We start from the raw sequence: 26,966 nt of genomic DNA on the forward strand, positions 1-26,966 counted from the left end.
TTTTGAGAAAATGAGAAAAAACATTTTGCCTTTCTGCCATCGTAAGTACTAATATCCTTGAAATTGAATTAACCTTAATGTATAAATTTTGTGACGTAAAATTTAATTATAAACTTGTTTTCAAGAAATTAAGAGTATAAAACATGTTTTTGTTAGTTACGACAAATTTGCCTAAAAATCAGCAACTAAAATAGTAATGAAGATTAACAAATCATAAGTGACCATGTCTATAGAAAAACTACACTTAACAAAGGTTTAAATATATATTATAACTTCAAGTTTTTCATATAAATGATTCTACAAAATGATATATTTAATGCTTATGAGACGCTGAGCTGTAACTTAATAGTAAACCTAACTGATAAACTTAAACAACGTTTAACGTAACTAAAAAAAATAATATTTGTATTTGTAACTAAAACGAACACTTTAACTTATCCAATAAATACACAGCAATATTATGTCAACTGAAATTTTGATTATGATTAATAATTTATTCATCTTCATTCACAGGATGTTCGGATACTGGCAAATTATTCCAAAAATTCATTCTGGTAGTGGGAATAATTCCACCAAGTCATTTTATAAGAGTGTCCTTCCTATTTTGACTTATGCCACGAAAAACGTTCGGACGGTGTTTTGCTACTAAAAAATTTAATGCTATAGCCTCTTGTTCATTAAATTTGCATTTGTACGATAATAACTGATTTTCTCTTTCAAAATCAACCTGCACCATATTGTTTAAATATGGCCGAGGATTTATTCTGCTTAAAATATACTGAGAACTTTTGTCTTCCCAATTGAACAAATTGTTAATTTTCATTTCAATTAATTTTACTTTGGACGAGTTAGCTTTTTGAACAGCATCTTTATAATCTTCGAAATCAAATACCTTTTTCCGGTGTTAAATCAATTTGACGTATCTACTTTATTATTAAGTAAATATGTCGCATGTATGCTATGTTAGGTTTATTTGTCGTATTTGAACAGCAAATATGACATATATACCTAAAAATATGCAGTTTGGACAATTTTGCTTAACAAAGTGAGCATAATTTCACATACGACAAAGAAATAATATAGTTTGCTGGCCGGTAATGAATGTTTTACGACATTTTGATCTAACAAATAGATGTAAAACTTTGATATGATGTGAAATACCAGAAAATCTCAAAATTGAAAAATGCAAGTCTATTTTTCCTGATGCGGATAAAGAATTTGTAAATAAAAAAATAAAATGCTTACGGGCATCGTTTCGAAGAGAACTCAGAAAAGTAATCAAGTCAAAAGGAACGGGGACCTCACCTGATGATGTATATGAACCTTCTCTTTGGTATTATGAGCTTCTTTTAGTTACGGCTGATTGTGAAACTGTAAGAAAAGGCAAATCGTCTATGATTGAGATTGAGAGTGATGAGGAAAGTAAGAATTCACAGGTAAGGAAGATATAATAAATATTTTCGAAGTCACAAAGTAGATGTATTTTATAGATAAGATCATAGGTACTTACACTAAAAAAATAGGTAAAAAAACACCTCTAAAGAAAGATTTAAGTTCTTGCAACAAATTCATGTGCGAGTACTTTGTCCGGTTTAAAAGCCACTCTTATTTTATTTTTCTTTTTCTCAGATATTATTGTGAGGCCTATTGCAATTGCCAGCTTCTGTCGCTTCGATAACAATTCCATGCTAGGTACAATGGGCCGACTTCGACTGAATGTGCGCACTTGTTAAACTGATGTTCGATCAAAATTTGCAATTGTGTGTGGCCACCGCAACAACATGTTAGGCTCGCTCGATGCTCGCTCGTGAGTGGGCCGCTTTATTCTTAACACGGCAGTATAGCTCCAATTAAATTTCGTTCTACTATACCATGCCCTTAAATTTAGTGGGAAATATATAGTTCCCTTGGAAATTCTAGTACGCAAATAGAAAAAGTGAAAAAATAGAGAACTTTAATTAATATGGGGACAAAAAAATACCAATATAACACTTTTTCAGGCAAATTGAAAAAGAGCATATTATTCACCATCTTTTCGTACTAAAAAAAATATATTTTTACCTATTTGTTTGAATTATTAATATAATTAAATTAGTTTATTTAGTAATAATATCACTTAAATATATACCAATAAAATATTCGAACCTTTTCGCGCGTATTATGCGAAACTAACCAAACAATACAACAACAATTTTATTAAGATACTGGCATAGTACTCTCTCAGGCACCATCCTTGGTCAAGATTATGAAGGCGGGAAAAGAGAAGGGGCGATTGACAGTCTTTCATACGGTACTGCTAAGTAGGTAGAATAATCGCGTCATCGAGGTACTGAACACAAAAGAAACGCCTTAAATTTCGATCCGGGATCGACAGTACCATATTTTTTCTTTCCTTAAAAGTTACCATAGTTTAGTATATAATTTAAGTTATTTTAGCAAGGATTTGAGGAACAAGTAAGTTGATATAATTCTATTGAGTAATAAGGTCATTGTTCTAATAAATTAAATATGAGTATAATTAAGATTATTGTGGGGAAAGTAGGAAATATATTAGCTTAATGTGGGTCTTTTTTCAAGGCCTAATTGACTTATTCGTTATTAAATTTTAGGAATGAAGTCTCTAATAACTATAACCTTTTTTTGCATTTTCTTCGTTGTAACCCTAGCAGCAAAAGATATTATGAGAAAGAGTATTGTTTTCGATAAAAATACTCCAGATGTGTTTTACTGCCCTATTCATAAGCCTACAGGAATGGATAAGCTTATAGTCAAGTAAGTTTTTTTTTATTAAGGATTTAAATTGAATATTTTAATAATTTATACATAGTTTTTAGTCATTGGCTTTAAGAATTATTTAATCGTAGGTATACTTGATATATTTTAATGAGTTGAACTAGAAACATATTTGTTACTTTTAAGTTTTTTTGTGTCATCTATTAACCCGCAAGAATATCTGTAAATTTAAAATAATTTTAATGTATAAATATAAATACAGTATGCAAGAAGCTGAGTGGTTTTTTTAAAGCTGGGACATTTTGATCTGTGGCTCTCAAACCACTCTAAGAGCTACCTACTTCTCCTTATTCCACTTCAACTTCACTAACAAATTATCATAACTAGTTTTTTACAAACATTTCTTTTAGAGAAAACATTCTTCTTTTCTCGATCGTTATAAAAAATCTCTAATTAGCGTAGATAAGTGCCAGAGGATCGTATCGACTATACGACGTAACCTTACCGACAATTTGTATTTGCAGGAATTCTCTTCAGCTGAGTTGATATTTTGGATATATAAATAATAAATATCATAACAAGAATTAAGTTGTAATATGATGAAAATTTCTATTTTCAGAGCCAAACCGTTGAAAAAACTGTGCGAATTCGAAGGCGGTCCAATTCCCGAAGACTACAAAAGCGACTGTTATCAAGATGTTGATGAAAGTAGTTATGCTTGCAAAGAAAAATACAGAATAATGGTAAGACTAAAATATCAGAAATAACTAGAAATATTTTAAAATACATTTGTAAAAAATAAGCATTATCTTAGACGCCAACAAATTTGTGTTTACGGCCCACGTGGCAATTTTAGACAACCAACGCAATACATCCAATAAACACTCCGCCAAGAAACTATCCGTGGACGTACACTTGCAAATTCACACTCTTCTATTATGCAGTTATTAACCTTAGCAGGTCTTCAAGATTAGAGCTTGTTTCAAACGTACTATTTCGAATTTAAATCAAAACTGCATAGGCTGGTCAGCCTCTGATATCCTAACGACCTCCTGAAGATACTTAGTACCTATTTTAGCTACATGCGGGCGGGCACTATCATGCAATAAGAGAAAATCGTTAGCTATAATTCTGACATAAGGCACAACATGCTATAAAAAATATATCTAATATATCTGTCGGCAAATAAATCTCAACACTTCTAGAGCACGTTACCCCCAATCTGTTCCTCCAATCTTCTATTCCAATTTAGTGCTTTCTGGCAATTGCTAACCATCTGTTACGATGAACTTGTAGAATCAAAAATCGATTATATACGAATGCAGTTGATAGTACTATCCTATTTCCTTTCTAGCAACCAATGGAGAATGATTAACGCCAACTAAATAAGTAACATATTGCTGACTGCGTCGATCTTCAATAAGAGAAATGAATCTTGCTTAAAAGGTAGTAATGTAATTAAAGACTAAGAAGATTAAAGAAACAATTATATGCCGACAGATTTTGTATTTTTAATGGCGATGCGATACTTTCTTGGCGTAGTGCATTCTAGGATATTCAACAAATAAAATGAGACTTGCTTCTGTGAGGTAAATACCTTTATTTGTTGGTCAGAAACAACATTTTCTCATAAGACTTAAATCCATGTAAATATCATCTTTATTCATTTAAAAATATTTAATTTTTTTACAGAAAAGACTAAAAAAGGCTTCGTCGGAAGACTAACGCAAAGGACACAGAAAACTAATCTGATAATAAAATAATGATACCTGCTTCCTATTTATAGCACTGCCTTGTAGTTTATTAGATATTTTACCACATATATTTGGTTACCCTTTTGTATACTTTATAGTGTAATATAATATGGGTTAAAATGGTGAAGGGTAAGGGGTTTTAACAAAATGGTGATGGTTTAACTTGCTAACAATGTATTTAATTTGTAAATGTACTAGTAAACATGTATTCTTTTACCATATATAACACACAATAAAACACTATTTTTACACTTTTTTTCCCACTTCATTATTATGTTTCTTTAAAAGTATTTTGAATGCGATTTTATTTTTCTTCGCATGTCGTATTTCAATTTGCTCTTTTGAAGTATATAGTTTGGCATTACAATTTAATTGAAGTATTATCAGAATGGTTATCTAAAGAAATGGCGAGTTCCTACATTGGCTTTATAAGCAGGTAGGTCCCACAAACGATTATGTAAAATAAATATATGTTTGTAGCTGTCAACAATATTGATGAGAAATATTTAGGCACTTACAAGTTGTAGTAGATTATTCTCAATATCAATGCATAAATTGCGATATAAAAAGGACATCCATAAAATAATGATATAAATTTGTCTAAAGAAGTGTGACATTCAGTTATTGCTTACAAGTTATACAAAACAAGTAATAGAAAGTATTCAATACAACCAACTTTGAATTATTTTATCCTTAATATTTTAAAATTATTTTTTTGACGCTTTTTAGATGAGAATGCATCCCCCCGGTGTTGAACTAGCAGAAGAAAAACCAACAATGGATGAAAAAGAAATGAAGCAAATGAAAAGGCTTGCCAGATTCATCGATGTCGATAAGGAGTATTATGAAATGAAGATGGAGAAAAAAGTATCAAAACCTAAACGTAGATTAAGCAACAGGCTGGATCACTTTAGACGAATTGTGAGGAAGAAAAATTAATAGATATTCACTAAAAATTATTATACTTTTGTTCACTGTATCACAAGACATGGTCCTAAATGTCTCGCGATACTGTCGATAAATTCATTTTTTATTTGGCCATTGTCGGTTTTTTTCTCGTGCCATTCTTAATATGTACTTAAAAAAACAAAATTAAAATATAGCAAAAATCGGATTGTATACTAAAACCAAAGCCTAATATCGTGATTAACTTATGAAAAATTGCCCTTTTGTAAAATTTTTCTAATATTTTTTGTTTCTTTATTGTTATTATTCTAATTATACTATGTTTATAAACTGTATCGTTTTTTTATTTGATTTTTGTTTTCTATCCTTAAATAGAATAGATTACATCTATTAAAGAAAATTTAAATGGTTATTATGTTAAAAATCCCAATCAGATTGATTTATTTTTAAAGGCGTATTAAATTATAAAGTTCTACTAATATTGTTGTTCAAACGTTTATATTTTGTCCAAAGATGTTTCTTGAGTTTAACGATTTTAAATAAGATTTTGTTTATTCAAGGTGTATCCTTATCTTTCTGACGCATTGGCTATTCTTAAGAATTTAAAGTGATAGAGTCGCAAAGAAGATAAAAAACTGACCACATTTCAGAGGCAGATTATTTTGATATAGGTACCATTAGAAATTTGCACAGCTTAGTCATGAAACGGAGATTTTTAGATGAAACTCTGAGGTCTGATGTTACCTATAGTTTTCTATTTCTCATTTTAGGCCTTTTTTAGGAAAACACTGATGTATCTTACCACATAGCATATAAAAAAATAAGATAAATGGATCAGGAGCCATTCCAATTAATCAATGCTGTAGCAGAAGAAAATTCTTCTTACATAATGAGACAAAGACAATCTAATCGTGCATGGAATCTAAGCAAGAATGGCTTGATTGGTCAAAAATACAAGAGGAGAGTACTGTTCACGACACATCATTGAAATTTGTACACAAATAATCAATACGAGTTGCAGATGAGAATGTTATTCGTGTGGGAGAGAGTACATGCAGTTTTAAGTCGTAAGACTCCAATATACTTAAAAGAGAAGTACGATGTGGCAATGTTAAGTCAGTGAAGTTAATATTAAAGATACCAGCTAATAAACGTTTAGAATGTAGGGACAATTGAGCCGCTCAGAGGAAAAGTGGTATATGTCAATATTTTTTAATTTTTGAGTTATACCATTAATTATGTTTCTACTGGTCTAATATATTCAGTCGAAAACTGGTATAAGTCAAAATTTTAACTTAGCTAAGATAAGAGCTTCCTAACGTTATTTCTCTCAACATAATGGATTTGTTCGCTGGAATAGTGGTATAAGTCAAGGCACCACGCTGTTCCGATGTCGCGCCAGATCCTATTAAACTTGCTTTTTCTTGTTTAGTCAGGTTTCTTTAGTGTTATGGTACGTAGTGTGTAGATCAGTTACTGTAGCTAAGAAAAAAGATATGATAGAACTTCTTCAGTGGATTCCCCTGATTCAGCATCAGTTCTTCCTGGACTTACTGACAAAAGAAGATGCTGTATGGTCCATTATCCGATTCTGATGAAGATCAATTTGTTTAATAACTTGTTCTTACTCTCCTTACTGTAAGTTTAGTATGTAAGATAAGTAGTAGTAATGTTTTGCTCTTCAAGCTCTATATTTTTTGAACACTTTTATCAGTAATAGATATCATAGTAAACATACTACAGCTATTATTTTTCTTTGGTTCATCAGTTTTGTGAAATTTGGTTAACTTTTACGAGGAAAAGTGATATAACTCTCCAAGTTATACCACTTTTCCGCTATGTTTTTGAAAAAAACTTACTGGAAGAATGACATTGGGCGGCAAAAATGTAATTAATGGGCGCAATCAGTAAAAATGTTTACCATATGAAATTTTAGTAAAGGGTTATTATAAATATGTACAAAAAAGTAAAGAATATGTTACTGTGATTTTTTAATTCATCCAGATGCAAAATATCAATTTTCTAAATTTCTACTTTAAGGGAGTTAGACCACTTTTCCGCTGAACGGCTCAATTGGCATAAGAATCATGAGATGCGCGCGAGAGTCATGGAAACATGCTGCTTTCCGTAGATCGGCTCCCGAATGATGCATGTATGAGGCAAGCATAACAGATATAACTAAAGTTATAGATTTTAATACTGACATCTCGATCTATATTAGGCTATCCTTAGAGTGCTACAATGAATGTAATTGGTTCTTATTTAAATTATAAAATAATTGTTAAGAAATAGTCCATACTTGCAGTGGAGTCGTAGTGTCCCTGTCGTGCAGTCTCCCTCCACTTATTTATTTAACATTTAGTTGTTTAAAATTCTCTACATGTTTTGGACACAGTGGACATGTCCATCATCAGGGGGTACTAAAAGAAAAAAAAGACAAACAGACATAGAAAAAACTTAAAAAAATAATATAAGGTACACTTACAAAGGTTTAAAATTGGCATTAAATATGCGCCCCAGGGTTTGATTCCATATAAAAAAACCCTCTATTTATTATATTTTTTTAATTTTATTTATTTACATTCTGTTGTTGACAAGCACCAAACAGTGTGCTAAAAAATATATATTCTAAACTAAAACGTAGGTGACAGCTATGGAAGAAGTTCTAAAAGTACCATGGTACCTGATGGTGTGCAGTGGCGAAGCGTGAACTTTTCTTTCGGGTAGACAAACAATAAAAATTGTTAATTAGAAAAAAATGTGTATTCAATATTATTCACTTTAATGAAATCGAGAATGAAAGCGCATGAAATATTAACTGAAAGAGAAAAATATGTAGTGATATAAAAAGGAAAAAAATAATTACTACTAGCATAAAAATATAGATAGATAAAAATAAATACTACTTACAAAAAAAACACAACATAGGTATAACCATAACTTATAAATCCATAATATCCATTATTTTAAAATTAATTAAAGACAAATAAAAACACAACTAAAATACAATTGCCAATATCAAACAGTCGTTCATAAATAACCACTAAAATATCCACTAAAAAAATCTTTTCTATACACCCGAAAAATAAAAATACTAATTATTAACAAAATATTATAAAACTAATATATAACAAAACTGAAGATGTATTGCGGCCGACCAGATCAAGCGTGTCCATAAACAATAACCCTCAAGAGCATAATAAAATAGCTGGTCGACTTCGATAGACAAAAGCTCAAATGTCTTTCCCGCGAGTAAATTTTGCATACGTAATAGGCTGAATACTGATGCGGCTGGACCTCTGTCACCTGCTTGATGCGTACATGGTTCGATTAGATGCTCCAAATTTCGGAAGACAAATATCAATGTGTCTTCCTGGGGCTGGTATACATTAATTGGGTGTCAGCCCTGCATTTTTATTTTAATTGGTGCGTCAGGTGGGGCGAGCCTTAGATATTATAGATAGATAGATATTATAGCCGTTTAGATACTATATAATAATAGTAAGGAGAGCGACTACATTCTGTGTTATTTTTTTTTTTAATTTGAATTCAACAATTACATGAAATAATTACGTAATAAATTAATAAGAAATAACTGGATAATTTTGGGTAGACAGTGTCTACCTTGTCTACTCGTACGCTTCGCCACTGATGGTGTGTTACTACGATTTTTTGGTAAAAGCAAGAGGAAAGCAGAAGGTTCATAGAGAACATATTAGATAGCGTGGTTAACATAATGATTCGTACGTTGTGAAGAAGGAAAGCAACGGATCAGTACTATATAAAAGAAATTGTAAAGGGTAAGAAACGATGTATTAAGAGACTATAAAGAGTTAAGACACAGTGAGTTGAAAAAGTAAAGGCAAGAATGATGTACTTGATCATTAATACAGTAAGCAATGGTGGTTGTTTTGTGTAGCTTTATTTATTTCGAGTAATTCCAACAGATCAAGTTTATTGCTTTTCCAGCAGAAATGTGAAAGCTTTAAAACAGTAGCATGTATTTGATGCTTGTAGGGCAAATATTCCGGATTTTTCCCTTCTCAATCTCTCTACAGTGTTCATTGATACGTGTAGAAAACCTTCTACCGGTCTGTCCAATGTAAAATGCATTGCAATTCTCACTCGAGCACCCCATCTGATAGACTCCTGATTTTTTTTCTGACGGGATTTTGTCCTTACAGTTGATAACAAAAGATCTTAATGTATGTTTAGTTTGAAAACTAGTATTGATGTTATATGAATTAAATATGTTTTTGATTTGGTATGAAATCGTACCCCAAAAGGGGATTGGATAATATTTTTGATCGTCTGGTTGTTTGATTATCAGATTTTTATTTAAATGTTTGAAATAAATTTAATTGATTAATTTCAAGGGAGAGTGGTTGTTAGAAGCTATTTGTTTTATAATATTTAACTCTATGTTGACATAAATAATTCAGTTAAAAGAGGGGACAGGCTAGAATCCATTGCAACACTTGAGTTTACAAAGAGACTGAGTTTAAACTAAACTGAGTTTTACAAAGTGTTTTTTTTTTCTGGAACATATTATATATATATGTAAGACCCTGTTTATTTTCTAACGAATTGAAATATTTTTCTTAGTCATTAAGATGAAATTTATCGGTCTGACCGAAAAGAGGTCCAGGATATTTACAAAACTAAAGCTAGCTCAGCGGTAGTAACCAAATACGTTTTACACTTAGCGTTTCCCCTCGGGAATTATTTTTATGGGTTTCGATAAAAGAGTCTGAGATAATTATTTGGTTTATAAAATTCATTTAAGTTTTGGTCACTAAAGAGTGAAGTTATTTAATAAAAACAATAAAGGGTGTTGCGACGTGAAATAAGCTGTGTTGGTTTGGTGTAGTGTTTTACTACAAGAAAGGGTGAGTGTTATCACAGAGTATGCTTATTTCTATCTTATTGATTACACCGATATTTTACCTTTTTAATTAAAAATGTGATTAATGAAATATTTTAATGACCGATTGTTGTTTGTCTTGCTTGTGTTGTTGTGACGATTGTTTATTGTTTCTTGTTTAAGATACTGAACTGGTCTGGGACCATTGCACAGCTCGTTGTATTTAACAAGGCTTTGTATTTGCAGAGGACCCTCGCGTTTTGGTGTCCATTGCACCCCTCAGTATAAAGTGTGTTATCGTTAAGTGGTCTAGATCGGAGATTGCTGTCTCAATCTCATGTTTTATGATAATGTTTTTGGTAGCATTTTGGCTACGGTTTGTGAGTAATGTAGTGCTCACGTTTTGGCATATTGAACGATTGTATATCATTCAATATCAGTACGTTGTCGTTACTGGGACATTTAACAATCGGATAAAATTAATAAATTGGTGAATAATGAATTTTGGTATATTAAAGTAAAGTGGTTAAATGTTGGTGAACATGAATTAAATGGTTATCGTAAAAGTTAAATCACTGAGTTTAAAACATATTAATTCATATTTTTCATATTAATTAGTTTTGCTTAACTTCTTTTTAATTAATTAATTTTACGGCAAAAAGTGTGCTCAGGTTACTTTTATCATTTCAGGTCTACACGTCACCATCTCTACTTCGGAGTCGCCCAAGCGCTCAGTTGTTTTACAAGGTGTTTATTCTATTTTTATCATTTATTTTGGACTATTTTGAATTTATTTAACGTATTAAAAATTATAAAATTATTTAAATGACGCTCACAGGTTTTAATTATTATATATATTATAAAAACTAAGACCTGAGTATTACTTGACCCCAGATTCAACTCATTATTAAGAAGCTTAAAAGACTTTTGGGTCACAAAAAACAACAATTCATAACAGATATCTCTCCTCTCTCCAGTCTTTTTAATTTCAACATTAGCGGAATAAAAATCCGCTACGCAATATTAGCAACCAATGGTATTCTTTTCTTATTCCGTATAGTTCCGTATGGCCGATCACGAGCAATGTGACGCTTCCGAGTTGTTTACATAGGTTAAGTTAAGAAAGAGAAAGTAGATAAGAGACATTTTCAAAAATTTGTCAGGAGCAAACCACGTTTGTTATGTTTGATTTTTTTTTTGGTAAATGTGATAGAAAAGTTATACAAACCCTGAATTTAAACTAAACTATCGGGTCTCAAACATAAATCACTAAATAGTCTGAAAATTATATTTTTCTTTTTGGTATAGTGACAGTTTTGAACACAAGCATGGAAAATCCAAAATCGAAAAAAAACTCCCCAAAAGCGAGTAAAACGGCACTTTTACTAACACAGGACTTGAACTATGCGCGGAATCTTGCCGCTAATGACGAAAAAGTCAGGAACAGATCCCTTAAATATCTTAAGAAATATTTAGGGCAAAGGACTAAAGCTACAGGTAAGTAATTTGAAAAATGATCTATATTATAAAAAACTAAGCAATAATATTTTACCATTCACAAAAAAACTTATTTGTACACCACAATTAGTTGCTCTTTTTATAAACAGGGTATAATGTGTCCAAGAGATCATTCATTCCGTCTCTAAGATTTTGGGAAAAGAATGAAAAGAAAATATACAGCATCAAATTTTAATTTTCTGAGCAATAAATTTTCTGGTGACATACATTTTGCCCTAATAGGCATCATCAAACTTACAAAAAATAGAACAAGACACAAAATTTCAATTCACACAAATATAAACTATGATATACTTTTGAATATGAAAGGACAATACAAGATTCAAATTCTTAAAATAGGTGACATCCATGTTTAGTTCAAGACACACAAAAAAAAAACATGCTTTATTGTTATTAACAAAGAAAAATTGTTCTAAACAAAGCTACCTTAAATTACTACCACTAAACTTAACCACTACACCCCATACACACTCAAGTTCCAAAACAAACATCAGAAAACAATACATAAGAACAGCAGAAAGAAAATACATAAAAAGTAAATTAAATTCCATACTTATCCCCTCAAGTATGAGACAGCAAAGAATTCTAACCATACAAACAAATCAAATAAAATTCAAATACTGTAAACTTACACTTAGGGAAAATTAGAATGTGTCGACATAGTATTCATCCAGTGAATAGTAACATTTTTTGGTCAAAAGTATTTTCAATTTATGTTTAAAAGTGTCAATACATGTTGCCTTCCCGATTCTACCTGGTAAACAATTAAAAATTTTGATTCCCTCATAGAAAATAGATTTTTTTGTTAATGTGGAGGAGGGGATTGGAAGATTTTGATCGTTCACTTGACGCGTTAAGTATCTTGGATTTGGGGTTATAAATTTAAAGCAATTTGCAAAAAGTAAGCAGGCCACTTCCTGAATGTAGAGGGAGAAGACAGTGTGTATGCCCAGCCTAACAAATAATGGGCGACAGGAATCTCTTGGTTTAGCCCCACAGATGTAATGTACAGCACGCTTCTGTAAAACAAGCAGCATTTGTAGAAGGTAGGCAGCTGCATTACCCCAGAAGCAAATGGCATACCTAAGGTGGGATTCAATTAATGAAAAATATACAGATCTTCCAAACTCCATGCCAAGCTCCAGGGTAGCCACTCTGACTGCAAAACAACCTGCAGACACCTTTTTGCAAGTACCGAGGATATGCTCTTCAAATCTGAGTTCTCTGTCAATGAATATACCCACAAATTTTGTATTGTAACTGCTAAACTACTGAATTAGAAAAAGGCACATGGTCTAGAGCACACTTAAAACACAATAATTTGGTTTTTTGAGGATTTAGTGACAGCAAGTTTGATTCAAACCAGAGATTTACTGCCTGAAGATCAGTTGCTAATGTAGTTCACAGAGTATCTGTGTCTGGGCTGTGCCAAAAAAGTGTGGTATCATGGGAAAATAGAGTAAATTTCCCCCGTACATTAAGATTGGTAAGATCATTTATGTATAGGAGAAAAAGTATAGGCCCCAAAACTGAACCCTGAGGAACTCCATAGGATGGTAATCAGAGTACTTAGATCCTACAAGCACTTGTTGTTGCCGATCTTGCAGATAGGAAGCAAACCAAGAAGATGAAATTACACTTTTACAAGACTGGCATCATTTATGTGGGATATTAGTAAAAAAACTTTTTCTGAGTATCTCTTCTAATAAGTGCATACTATTGCCTAGAGATATATTGTAATAGAAACTACCAAAAATGTGTAATCATGAAATACAATATTAACACTTCTAAGCCCAACAACACTCTTGGAAGCCACCTTGTTGGGGTTAAGTACAATTTAGATCCCTTGAATTCTTCAGGAGTATATGAAATCAGGTGCCCAGAATGTAGTAGAAAAAACACATCACCCTTATTGCATATTTGCATAATTTGCAACAGTATTGCATATTTTCAACAATGTTGGATCTTTTGAAGGCTATGGATATAAATAATAAAAAGCCCTAGGTTAATGATAAGACATCTGCAACAGTGACTACATGATCCATAAATCATACAAGCTGTCCCACATAAATGATTCCAGTCCTTGTAAGAGTGTAATTTACTGCTTACCTTTGACACCATGTACTTTAAACTCCTATTTTAAGAATTTTAATTGTGTATTGTACTTTTATATACATATAGATCCTATGTTATGTTTGTGTTTCTTTAGTGGTTGTGGTAAGTTCAATATTATGTATTTTTTCCATTATTCAAGGTTAGGTCTGATGATGGCCCATTAGGGCAAAACATGTCACCAGAAATTTAAACTTTAATGCTGTAATTTTTGAGATTTTTGTTTCATTCTTATTCTAAAGTTATATTATGATTCTATTCACAAACATTTTAATGATGGCTTCTGATTGTCTTCCCTCACCTGAGGATCTTTAATTGAGGAAAAAAGAGTGTTGAGAAGTATTTTAAATCTTCATTATCCAGATAGGTTGTCATTTTTATAATGAAATATCTTTACCTATCATTAACTTGACAATCAAAATTAATAAAAACCTCAATGCATTTCAAAAAAACATTCTTTTAAGACATTGATCATCAGTTTTATTAATTTCACTACCACCTTATAGACAGGGTGTACCATGGTCAATGGTTAGAATGATCAATATTTACTGAGAACAGGAGGTTGCGTTTTCATGAAACATTAGCAATTTAGGTATTTGCTAGTGATTTGAATGAAATATATTCAAAATATTGTAGTTGTGCCTTATGCTACTTAATATAACTTGAAAACTATTAAAAGTAGGAATAGAACAATATTAGAAAAAAATATAAGAAAGTAATTATACAACCAAAAATGAACAGATACAGATCTCCTATTTAAAATATGAAGGATGATGCTCCTTTTTGGTATAAGCAGCAATACTACATCTCTAAAAATATTTTAGGTCGTTAAGTCACAACCAATTACATGCCAAATTTTTAAAAAAATCTGTCTAACCTACCATAAATGTCTAACCTACCATTAGTTTTTGTTAATATGTTTTAAGATTGTATCTTGTACTTTTAAGTTATTTTGGCATTAGGAGGTCAATCAGATCTTGTTAATTTTATTTGCTTTTAAATTTACTTAGACTTATGTATTTAAATTATCATGTGAGAACACATACTAGCTTTTACTTTCCTCTTAAAATATTGAATGAACTAAATCCTATATGGGTTGTAATTCCCATTGGTAAGATAACTATAGGGTATAATTTAGCTTCTTTTAAATTATTGTGATATGAAAACTATAATTTGTTTATAAGCCATTTTTTACCTTATTACAGCATTATTACAGGTACTGAAATTGATCATCTTATTATTTAAAAATTAACAAGAAAACTCTTCGAAATGGCTGGTTCCATACAATTTATGAGTTTATTGCCAAGGTCTTGATTTAAGACTTGGAAAGTGATACTATATAAATTAGGCAACTTTATACTACAATTACTGTTGATTTTAAATAATTCAATGATATGTTTAATTTTTTAACCAGCTATATCAGAAGACAGTCTAAAGATAATTTGGAAAGGCCTCTTTTATTCAATGTGGATGTCAGACAAGCCTCAGGTGCAAGAAGACTGTGCTGAAAACATATCAAATTTGATTCATAGTTTTGAGTTTGATGAGGCCATGCAGTTTTTTAAAATTGGACTTATTACTTTACAAAATGAGTGGGTTGGGATTGACCAGCTAAGACTTGACAAGTTTTTAATGGTTGGTATACAGTTGGTCATTTTGCTTTATAATTTTTTTACAATTTTGCATTTTTTAGTTAGTGAGAAGGCTTTTGCGGCAAGCATTATTTGTCCTAAAGAAAAATAATTTTAAAAAACTTACAAATGAAGCCTTCACTAAAGTTTTAGAAGAGACTATTTTATCAACTGAAAAGACTCCCCCTTTGGGTTTGGTCATGCATTTTATCGAAATATATTTAGAAGAACTTGCCAAGGTAATGCTGACAAACAATGCATACATTTAAGAGCAAAGTAATTATTTTCATGGTTTTTAGGTGTCTGATGGTATGCTTCAAAAAACTAGAACTATTGACTTCTTAAGGCCTTTTATTAATAGATTGGCGTTTGCAAATGATGCCAGGATTATCCAGTGGATAATCAAGTTTATTTTCACCCATTTGATGCAACAGCATAAGTTGGGGCTTGAATATGAAGAAAAATATAAAATTTGGAAAGCGGTAAGTCATGGGTTTTAGTTTTGGTAATTTATAGTTTCTTGTTTTTTTTTTAATTATATTTTTATAAATTATATATTAAAAGCAGAAAAATCTCTTTTCTCGATTCAGGTCGCTTAGAAAAAGCTATAATAATACTCAATAGAGAACCAAAGTATTTGTATAATCCATACTTGTACAGTTGATGTGCTTAGTATTATTTGTTACTTATTATTTGTTTATGTTTGGGTGAATAGTTTATTCTAAATGACTTTTAATAATACCTCTACATCCTATGATAAATAAGTAATTTTCAGAGATCCCTAAAAAGGTACTAATAAAAAACATTCAATTTAAAATTTACAGCATGGTTTTGAGGGTTCAATCAACCAAATCCAAAAAGTAATTATAAAGGATTCCAAAAACGATGAAACAGAAAAACACGACAATTCGCAATCCATTGTAAACAAGCCTTTAGACCCTCGAGCTGGAAACGTCAACGTCGAATTACCCCCTATTGTATTCGATGCCAAAGAAATTTCCGAAGCTTTATTAATTCCAAAAAGCGACTCTCGTACCACCAGTCAAACCAGGAACCATTTGACTATTTGGTCTGGAAAGTAGGTGAAATAAGGAAACAATAAAAGATTATGCTATATTGCCTTACTTTTTAGGTTTATGACTTTATATGAGGGAGTGTATCCCTTGGGTGCGAAAAACCTGGAGTCAAGAAAGCGAAAAAATTCTGATGTCGATACTAGGATTGACAAGGCGGCCAAAAGGTTAATGAAATTCGAAGAAAATTTATTAAAAAGAGACGAAAAAGAGAAGAGAAGGAAGAGCAAAGTGGATGAGGAACAAGTTGAGGAAGAGCCGGTTCCAAAAAAAAAGAAAAAGAACGAATCGCCAGTGAAAAATGAAAGTCTACAAAAGGAAAATAGCAAGAAACAATTACCGGAAAATAAGAAAAAGAAGGTATCATCAGTGAAAAATGAAAGTTTACAAAAGCAAAATGACAATAAAGAGTCGCCAGAAAAGAAAAAAAAGAAGGAATCGCCGGTAAAAAGTGAAAGTTTACCACAGGAGAATGGCATGAAAGAGTCACCAAAAAAAAGGAAAAATAAAAAACCATCCGCGGAGCTCGTAGTAGAAGCTCCCGAAGAGTCAAAGAAAACCAAAGCGATTAAAAAGGAAAAAATAAATGACGTAGAAACTGATGAAGGTTTTATGGACGAGTACAATTTTTGCTTTGAAAGGAATTCGGGTGTTTGGTTTGTCACTCCTGAATTTGATGCTAAACTTGGTAAAACTCCTTTTTAGGTTTAACTTTTCTTTCGTTAACATATATTTCCTATTTTAGATAAGCCCAAAACAATTAAAAACGACGCCGACATGGATGCACCGGATGATGCAACCCTAAAATTAACTGATGAAACAAAAAAACCGAGAAAGACTAAAAATGGTAAAATTGACAATTTAAATGGAAATGATGAATTAAAGGAAGGGGAGTACGAAATATTTGTACCATCCAAGAAGTTTATTAAGAAGCTGAAAAAAACGAAAAGCAGTGAGCAAATTGAGGAAGTTTTGGGAAAATTAAGAGGCAAAAATCGGGTAGGTAAGATATTTGCGTTTTAAGTCCATTAGTATTTTATTAACCTTGAGACGAACTTTATCAAGTTCATTGGTATTTTACTAACATAAAGATCGCATATAATTAAATATTTTATATCATTTAATGGCAATTTTATTCATATATACGCATGTACCGGGTGTACAACAAAGAAAGGTCGTTGGCCATATCTCAGTAACTACTCATCTCACAGTGTAGGGAAAAAAATATATATCATAAAAGCGGCAAAGAGAAATCGCTGGAAATTATTTACAAGTTCGTAAAATAGAAAGAATTGGTTTCATTGAAAATATTCAAAGTGAGTCCTAGAGAAGGATGATGCCATTTTAAAGTATGATAAATTCCAAACATTTTTTATCACAAACTTTTTTTTCTAATCTGTCAAATAATAGGTGGGGAAAGGGTTGAATATTTATATCTAAAATTCTTGATAACTTGATTGGCCTAATGAATTTTAACGAGGCTTGATTTTGCATTAAAGGATAATTATTAGGCTTTTATGTGGTATAATTACTTAGCCGACTTAGTTGTTTTGTTGAGCGCGAGAGGGCGGTTTGTGTTAATTTGGACTTTTTCAGCTATTTACATAATACAACGATGTAATTTTTCTCATTTAGGCTAAAAGAGCATGAAAAAACTTGAAAACTGGCGCAAACCGCAACTCGATATTTTTTCCAATTTTATTCGGAAATTATTAATTAAAATGTGTTTAAACAATGAAATCCGTCGCGGCGCTGGAATTATTGCGTTTATGGTTTGGCATTATTGCGTAAGTTTTGGAAATCAATTAAAATTGATAAATATTTTCGAGGCCAAGATAAAACGTTTATGATTAGTGTCAACTGTAACGTCAAACCCGTTTTTGAAATCATTGGAAGTTTTTAAAAATGCCAAACGTAATTCCAAACAACATGCTTTTGATATGCTAGCAGTGCATTTTGAGTTAATGCAAAATGCACGCATTGCAGCCTGTATATATGCCGAAAGATATCCTAACCGAAGACACTATAATCATAGAGTCTTTAATGGTTTAGCTACCAGGCTAAAAAATACAGGAAGTATTGGTGGCAATATTCATCGAAGGCGAGGGCTCAGAGAGGCACACGTTGTAAATGTTTTGGGTTATTTTGTAATAAACCCTCACATAAGCTTCGAAATATTTCTAGGAGTTTGGGAATATCCCACGGTACACTAGAAAATATTCTGAAAGAGCACTGGTATCCATTTTTGATTGTTACAACACTAATAAGCATCCTAATATCTTATATTTATTGTTTTTAACTTAGACTTCATCCATATCACATGGTTCTGCACTAGGCGCTTCTCGAAAGAGACTTTGATAACATACTCAATTTCTGTCATTTGTTGTTGAACATGTTTAGAGAACATCTCCGACTTATCTATAGATTATGGACGGACGAGGCATTTAGCAGCGGTGATGGTGCAAACCTGCATAATCTGCATTATTGGTCAGAAGAAAATCCCCGTTGGATCCGCGAGATTCAACACCACAAGGGAGATGGACTGTAAATGTGTGGTGCGACATTATTGTCGGAAAATTTATTGGTCGTTTCTTTTTCAATCGAACACTTTCTGATAATGTGTATTTAAATTTTTTGCAAAATGATCTCCTGGGATTACTAGAAGATGTTGATTTGGAAACAAGAGGACAAATCATTTTCCAACATGATAGTTGCCCTGCACATTTTCGCAATTCAAGTTCATCAATTCTTAACCAGGCAGTATCGTTTGAGTATAGGCAGAGGAAGTATATTTTCTCGGTTCCTAGATCTGACTGTCCTAGATTTTTATCTGTGGGAAAGGATTAAAGATTTAGTTTTTGCCATCCACCCACAACACAGGACGACATGCAGGACCGCATACGCAATGCAATAAATTCCTTACCCACAGCAGAATCCAGACAGCGCTTCTGTCCACCGACATAACGACTTCTACTGTGTATTGAAATGAAGGAAAACAGTTTGAGCATCTAGGACCATTAAAAATATAAAACTATTTATTACAAAAATTTGAGTTCTGGAATTTTATTGTTGTTGTTCAAAAACATTTTAATTAATAATTTCGGAACAAAATAAGATATCGAGTTGTGGTTTGCACTAGTTTTTAGTAATTATACCACATGAAAGTTTAATAATTACCTTTTAAAGAAAAACCAAGCTCGTTAAAATTAATTAGGCAAATAAAAGTTATCAACATTTTTAGATAAAAATATTCAATTCTTTCTTCACCACCTTCTTCAAAAGTTTGGTCATACTTTAAAATGGCATCATTCTTCTATTTCAATGTCGTATTACTCCCTCTAGCGGTCATCGTACGAACTTGTAAATAATTTCCAGCGAGTTCTCTTTACTGCTTTTATGATATATATTTTTTTCCCTACGCTGTGAGATGAGTAGTTACTGAAATATGGCCGGCGACCTCTCTTAGTAGTTCACCCGGTATGGTGCGGCTTTAAATTGTCCCCCTTCTCTCTTATCTTTTGAATGCGTTTATATAAAAAATTTTAAATTTGGTACACATTATTAGCAACCTAACTAATACAACCTAACAAATATTACTTTTTGTATATATCTCGGAATATCTATCTCTCTCTCGGATATCTCCGGAACTACTCGGAATGTTTTAAATTTTAAAGTGGCATATTATTGAGCACCCAAATCTGCTAAATTCTTCCCATTTAACCAACTTTCTATCTCTCATAGCTACGGAGAACTCTCTACTGGCCTGTATTACAAATTGTTTAAATTTTGGACCAAAATAAGATTAAAAAGTTGTAATTTAAAAGTTTATTCCAACAAAAAATAGGCACATATTATATTTTTGGGTGAAAATTAAAATAAATAAAATTGATTCCTCTTTTCCAGACTATTATTAACAACCAGAAATCGTCAGCCGCCAAATTCGACCATGTTGTAATCCCCAGAAACTCACTGAGTCCGAAAAAAGTCGTCATAAACACAAAACTAAACGTTGCTCAAGAAATCGACGATCACATAAACCAGGTAATATCGTCACCGCAAGTCCCGTTCGACAGCACCAAAAAACCCGGAAAACCAGTGCTGAAAACTCCTCTTAAGCCCAGCCCAATAAATCCTTTTTATAAGTTAAAAAGATTTTAGAACCTTCCTCTGATGCCGCTATTATTATATAATTTGAGAGAATTATAGTATTTTGTTTGTAAAATACTGGGAGGGAGGTTTGTAAATTACTATAATGGCCGGTATACGGTTATATTTGTATTAGTGGACATTTTGATTTTTTTAGATATATATTAGGTTTTTATATAATTTTGTATATAATTACTGAGCTTTCTTAAATTCACTTTATTCATTTAGTTACATTGTGTTCTTTAAGATTTTTTAGATAAGTGTATTGTGCCTAATGTTAGAAAATCTATATTTCTATTATAAATCGTTTTTTTTTGGTGAGCAGCTTTGTTTTTTTTAATACCTTTTATTACCGTCGTTAGTAATAAGTGGCAATCCAAACAGAAAAAAAAGATTGTTTCCCCCATATCAGTATTAACTATAATATTCAAATAACCTTCTAGGTCCTGAAAATCCCATGGCATTTGGTTACAGCAAGTTGTAAAACTTGTTCTCCATTTTGTTTGTTTCTTGTAAAATCTTTGAGCTTTATTTTAACTGGTTTCAACTTGAACATCAACTTGAAACTTTGTATCAAGGACTGATGACAATGCGATAATTTGATAACAGTCTCTCATTATCCTGATTAGGACTGCCAGGATTAATAAAGGTTTTTTTCTTAGATCCTCTGTAGGAGAGTAAGAGAGATAGAGCTAGCCCGCGATCTGCGCATGCCTGCACTCTCAGAGTTACTCTTAAGCCCTCCTCACATGGGGAGACTGAAAGGAAACCGTAGTAGCTTAGAGACTGGGCGACTACACTACTCAAGTTGTTTGTTCTCCTCACACAGGAATCAGGATCAATACAATAGTCGCCACGTTGGTTGTTTATTTCTGGCTTTGCCTTTAAAGTGAAAATGTCAAGTTCTAGTAGCGAAGAAGAAGCAATTGTCCTCTATTATTATCATAGGCGATACATAAAGAAATGTAGAAGACAATTCTGGGTCCATCCGTACATTGAGAGAAATATTAACTGCAGATTGTTTGTTGCTGCGAAAGAATTGCAAGAAACTGACTCAAAATTCGGTGCATGTTACAGAATGAAGGAGACGTACTTGGAACTTACAAAAATCATCACTTACAAGGACACCAACATGAGGGAATGCGTGAGTCCTGAAGAAAGGCTATTGATTACTTTAAGGTAAATGTCAAGTTCACATTGCTTCTGAATATTCTTTATTAAGTTTTTTTTATGGAAAATGTGAAAATAGGTACACAGTAGAAATTATAAAAGAATACAAGATATAATAATATTATATCCAGTTCACTGTCCTAAAGCTTCTCGAACAACGTTATAATAATCATTTTTGGCAACATCTGTTTCGTTTGGCATTTCGTTTTGGGGTGATAAACTGTCAGAAACTTTTCCCATCTTCCGGTTTTTTGTCCCCTTTATTTGAGGTATCGCGAAGTCGTTTAGTTTTACCTTCTAGATAGTTCTCGAACGCCTTATCTCCGTCTGGAATTGTCCGTTTTTGAGCTTTTCGGGTTGTTATACGTAGGTGAGACCTAGTAGAATCACTTGGTACTTCCTGAGAATGTCCAGTTTCTGTACTTTGTGATGAACTTTCGGGTAACTGGCTGGAAGGGGTGGGTGTTGCTGGTGACAGCAGCTCTTGGGTTTGTGATTGATTCTGTACTAAAGAGTCCGAATTTTCTTCTTTAGCCGGTAAGCCATCTGCAGACGAATCTTGTTCCGGATCTAGTGTAGACAGTTGGCTGGGGTTTGGGGGTAAATTTCCAGCTGGTGTACATAACGTTTTGATGAAAGGAAGTGTCAACTGTATGACTTCTGCCAAGTAATATGGCTTTTTATTTTTGGTGCCTGAACCACTGGGAGAGGGTTTCATATGCCGGACATAAACAGAGCGAATATTCTTCCATTTTTCCTGCAAAGAAAATCCTTATATAGAAATAAAAGAATGTAGTGATAGGTAATTTAATAATAAGTATTATTAAGATCTTCACATTACAATATACGGGGTGTTAATTAAGTATGTACAGGGTGTTTCCTATAAAATTATATCCCCCCTTATTTTGGTCAATTTTGACGTACCCTGTAGGTGAAAAAAATATTTTTTCTAAAACTTCATTTTAAATCATTAAACTTTTCTATTAAACACTTTTTTGAGAAACATCAAATAAAAAAGATAAAGGGAGGTCAATAATATAAAAAAACACCCTGTACATACTTAATTAACACCATGTATTATGTATTGTGTAAAGTACGATTGTGTCAATAATTTATTAACATGTTTGCGATTTGCGATCATTTAAAAAGCGCTGCCTCCGACTGGCATCACTTAATATAATATAGCAAAATATGATAAAAGTTAAAATTATATTTTCTCTTTTGCAGGTAATTGGCAACAGGATGCGCTTTTGTATCACTTTCGTTGTACTTTGCTAGAGGAGAGAGTACCGTTATTTACATCGTACGTGAAACTACTAAAGTAATTTGGAGAGCTTTGAAAGATTCTCATATGGCTATACCAACTGTACAGAAATGGAAGACCATAGCTCAACGTTTCTATTCACTGTGGAATTTACTGAACTGTCTAGGTGCGATAGATGGGAAGCACATCCGGATTGAAAAACTACCTGGCACAGGATCAACTAATTTCAATTATTAAAGTTATCACTCTATAGTCCTATTGGCATGCAATGATGCAGATGGGTTTTTCACTGTCATCGAAACCGGGTACGCTGGCAGAAACAGTGATGGCGGAATATTTCATTCATCACTGGATTACAAATGAAAGACTAAATACACCTCAGCCTTCAACATTGCCAAATGATTTAAATGAGTACGTTTTCCCTTACTACTTTGTTGGAGACGAAGCTTTTCCGTTGACTCCATATCTACTGCGACCATACCCTCAAAGAACTCTTGATAACGTTAAAAGAATTTTCAATTACAGATTGAGCAGAGGAAGAAAAAGTATAGAATGTGCTTTCGGCATGATGGTTCAAAAATTTCAGGTACTCGACAGGGCTATTCGCTGTCGGTCGACGGCAAGAGTAATTGATATAATACAAGCCGCTTGCATTCTTCATAATTTTGTTCGTTTTATAGAAGGTACACCATATACTCAACCGCAATCTGACTCCGAAATGACCGATGGCACTACTGCAATAATACCCCAAGCCCTCGTATTACATCCACGGGCTACTGCTAATGAGATCAGGAATTATTTAGCAAACCACTTTCTAACTCCTCGAGCTTGGCTACCATGGCAATGGAAATATTGCACATAAAAGTACTTTACCATGTATAAAATATTTATCAGAATATAAACTAAACTGCAGGCACACTTTTCATTTATGTATTTAATTTAAGATATTGCGAGCTTACCTGTGAGATCTACTACTTTGCCGACTTCACTCCAAGCTTTGTCAGTGATATCTCTTCTTGAGTACCCTTTTATTTTATAATTATAGAGTACAGGGCGTTTTTCCACTTCTTGTACGAATTTGCTCCATTTTACTAATTTGCTCCATTTTTAATCGCTGCGCTTAAGATACTGTCGATACTGAAGTAGCACGGCGACAAGCATGTTGTGTCGCGGATACTCGGATTACGTTCGTTTCCTAGTCGCCGCGATTCGAGTAGCTCTGTGTGAGTGGCGCCATTGAAATACGCAAGCGGAATTGTCTAGTCGCCCAGTCTCTAAGTATCTAAGCTACTACGGTTTCTTTTCAGTCTCCCCATGTGAGGAGGGCCTTACTGATTTCTGGAGTCCAAAATGTCTTAGTTGCATTCTCACCTTGTTTATTCCTTACACATGCGTGCGTACTAATGAGTCTCGTAAACGCAAGTACCTCTAATTAATATTCAGATAAGATGTAATATGATAACCGTGATTTACAAAGGCTTCTTATTAATTACAGCAAATTAATCAGAACATAAATTTCGAAATTATTTTACGGAACAAAATTTGGCAAGTAAAATAAAAAAAAAACACGCTTTTATTGCTAATCGAACTAAGAAGTAAAAAATAATTTTAAATTACAAAGAGTTTTATTACAGTGGTAGAAGGTCGGACAATCAATCATAATTAATTAACTCAAATAAAAATCATAATAAAATCTAAGTTATTAACAGAATAATTCAAATCAGAGTAAAACGCGTGGGGTGCCCGTTATATTAAGTATGAGTTATTTATTCTATTGGAACTATCTATGAGAGAAGAGTTATGAAAATGAAGTAAAATGCACCCCACGCTTTTTACTCTGATTTGAATTAATTATGATTAATAATTAATATATATAATATTATAATAAATAATTAATAATGATTAATAATTCGAGGTAATTAATTATGATTGATTGTCCGACTTTCTACTAGTGTAATAAAATCTCTTTGTAATTAAAAATTATTTTCTACTCTTTAATAGTTCGATTAGGAATAAAAGCGTGTTCTTTTAGTTCTTTTAATTTCTTTATTATTTATTCATGAGGGGATAGTCATACAGCCAGTTGCAATATTTTTTTTATAGATATATTAATTTTTGTATTATCTATTCATACTTATTTTATATTTTCTAACAAAGTAGTTATTTGAAAAAACGTTATTGATGGCTTTATATAGAGTTATTTCTCAAAACAATTTATGAATTCGAACGGCGCCTTTAGGGCACAGTAATAGTCTTGTTACATATGCAATATCTTGGACTGCGAACGAGTATCTAAAGAGTAAATTTTTTGTGAATATTCTCTGTACTTTTTCAATTCTTTGTCTATTACAGGTATAAGCAATATTGGAGAATGCTTGATACTAGGAAATTGAAAAGGCATATTAGGTATAAGCCTTGCACTTGCCGATTTCAAATCGAAGCATTTTAGATGCTTTCTACATAATTTTATCATAAGGTCTTTATTAAATATGACCGCCGAAGTCTTGTAATGTGATGGACTTGCGCGTCACAAGTGAATTTTTGATAAATTTATGATGAGGATTCAGGGAATTTTTACAATTGGAAACATTTAATGAGAGGTAGTTTATGGCACACTAGGTGGTAAAAAGGGCTCAAGTCTGTTGCAATTGCATTAAAAAATTTGAGGTCATTTGCAATAGAAATAAACTGGGTACGGTTGCATACAAGTGATTATTTTATCCATCCATAGAAGAAACCACCAATGCCAATAGCCAAGAGAAAAAAGAAGAATATTGAAGGCGTAGCAATATTTATGTCTGAGCAATGAATAATCCAAGAGCTTTGGGAAAAAAATAAATACAAAAAGTGAGCAAAAGAAATTCAAAAAAGAATTATGTATATTCAAATTTAGAATTTATTGACTAATTGGGTAACTTTGCTCGAAAAATTACTACAGATGCCTTAAAAACATTAGCAAATTGCATGGCAAATAGAAACGTATCATCCATCCCTCTCTAAGAGACCAAACGAAAACAAAAACAAAGGTAAGGACACAAAGTCACGGTCTCATCCAATCTATATAATTTATTAAAACAGTAAACAACAGTTGTAATGTGATCTGTGTAGGTCTAGGCCTGATGATGCTCCGACAGGAGCGAAACACGTGTAGCTTTTAAGCTTTTTTAATAAATTATATAGATTGGATGAGACCGTGACTTTGTGTCCTTACCTTTGTTTTTGCATGGCAAAGCATGAAAGAACTATCTGAAAGAAAAAAAAATAATTTGAGATGCCTGAAAAAATAACCAGAAATTACTCCATCTGCTTTGAATTTAAAACAGCTGAATTCACCTGCTTTAAGTAAGTTGCTTAAAAGAACCTACAAAATTACAGTAAAAACGGAAAAAGAGCAATAACTGCCTGAAAATAAGAGAAATAACTCAAAAAATTATTATGATAAGAATACCTTAAAGAAAATAGGAATTTACGCTAAAAAAAATTAATTCAGCTACATGAAAAAATAATATATACATAGACACTTAATTGTTATACGTTGCGTTTGACTTTGTTAGCGAATTATCAACACTCGATGGTCCTGCTGAGGTTGCATCTCATGCCGACCATGGTCGGCTGGTGGTGATATTTCGAGCATGTTTCGACAATGCAAATCGAATAACAAAAAAGGTCATAATTATTACAAAATTTTACATTATGTTACAATACAAATATAAGTTACATACAAAAAAATTAAATATTTATATACAGCAAGGTCTTATAAAAAGTAGATACAAATAATGACTATTATGTACTCTC

At 32.2% G+C, this 26,966-nt stretch overlaps 2 protein-coding genes and 2 long non-coding RNA genes across 5 annotated transcripts in view; 2 read left to right on the forward strand and 2 right to left on the reverse strand.

Moving 5' to 3' along the window:
• Positions 1–395: 395 nt before the first annotated feature.
• LOC126738724 (uncharacterized) lies at positions 396–2,190 on the reverse strand. The gene is made up of 4 exons (XR_007661425.1): positions 2,146–2,190; positions 1,511–1,877; positions 1,246–1,371; positions 396–645 (listed from the first exon to the last, which is right to left on the reverse strand). It is a non-coding gene; the product is annotated as an uncharacterized LOC126738724 (long non-coding RNA).
• Positions 2,191–2,280: 90 nt separating this feature from the next.
• LOC126738723 (uncharacterized) lies at positions 2,281–5,726 on the forward strand. The gene is made up of 4 exons (XM_050444163.1): positions 2,281–2,454; positions 2,610–2,772; positions 3,353–3,476; positions 5,217–5,726. Exons 2-4 carry the CDS (start codon positions 2,612–2,614, stop codon positions 5,424–5,426), a joined length of 495 nt encoding a protein of 164 aa, XP_050300120.1. The 5' UTR covers positions 2,281–2,454; positions 2,610–2,611; the 3' UTR covers positions 5,427–5,726.
• Positions 5,727–7,010: 1,284 nt separating this feature from the next.
• LOC126739009 (uncharacterized) overlaps positions 7,011–26,966 on the reverse strand; it is a 156,628-nt gene continuing 136,672 nt past the window's right edge. The window contains exons 2-3 of the long non-coding RNA XR_007661520.1: positions 7,693–7,813; positions 7,011–7,629 (exon numbers count right to left, since the gene is read on the reverse strand). This is a non-coding gene — a long non-coding RNA (uncharacterized LOC126739009). The remainder of the gene's footprint in view (positions 7,630–7,692; positions 7,814–26,966) is intronic.
• On the forward strand, positions 11,383–21,052 carry LOC126739005 (ribosomal RNA processing protein 1 homolog). Of its 2 annotated transcripts, none has more exons than XM_050444528.1 (8): positions 11,383–11,754; positions 15,302–15,522; positions 15,581–15,757; positions 15,818–16,000; positions 16,343–16,596; positions 16,651–17,279; positions 17,337–17,594; positions 20,495–20,643. In XM_050444528.1, the coding sequence occupies exons 1-8, from the start codon at positions 11,586–11,588 to the stop codon at positions 20,503–20,505; spliced, it is 1,902 nt and encodes a 633-aa protein (XP_050300485.1). In that variant the 5' UTR covers positions 11,383–11,585; the 3' UTR covers positions 20,506–20,643. The 2 variants fall into 2 exon arrangements, with proteins under 2 accessions (XP_050300485.1, XP_050300484.1); XM_050444527.1 differs by having other exon boundaries at positions 11,385–11,754; positions 17,337–17,590; positions 20,495–21,052.

This window comes from Anthonomus grandis, chromosome 7 (genome assembly GCF_022605725.1).
Source record: "Anthonomus grandis grandis chromosome 7, icAntGran1.3, whole genome shotgun sequence".
Lineage (NCBI taxonomy): Eukaryota > Metazoa > Arthropoda > Insecta > Coleoptera > Curculionidae > Anthonomus > Anthonomus grandis.

Excerpts from the sequence above, each read along its gene's own strand:
- LOC126739005 (XM_050444527.1), top strand. The coding sequence starts at position 11,586 with ATGGAAAATCCAAAATCGAAAAAAAACTCCCCAAAAGCGAGTAAAACG. Across the intron at positions 11,755-15,301 it reads GCAAAGGACTAAAGCTACAG|CTATATCAGAAGACAGTCTA; the intron begins GTAAGTAATTTG and ends TTTTTTAACCAG. Across the intron at positions 17,591-20,494 it reads AATTAAGAGGCAAAAATCGG|ACTATTATTAACAACCAGAA; the intron begins GTAGGTAAGATA and ends CCTCTTTTCCAG.
- LOC126738723 (XM_050444163.1), top strand. The coding sequence starts at position 2,612 with ATGAAGTCTCTAATAACTATAACCTTTTTTTGCATTTTCTTCGTTGTA. Across the intron at positions 2,773-3,352 it reads ATGGATAAGCTTATAGTCAA|AGCCAAACCGTTGAAAAAAC; the intron begins GTAAGTTTTTTT and ends TTCTATTTTCAG. Across the intron at positions 3,477-5,216 it reads AAGAAAAATACAGAATAATG|ATGAGAATGCATCCCCCCGG; the intron begins GTAAGACTAAAA and ends GACGCTTTTTAG.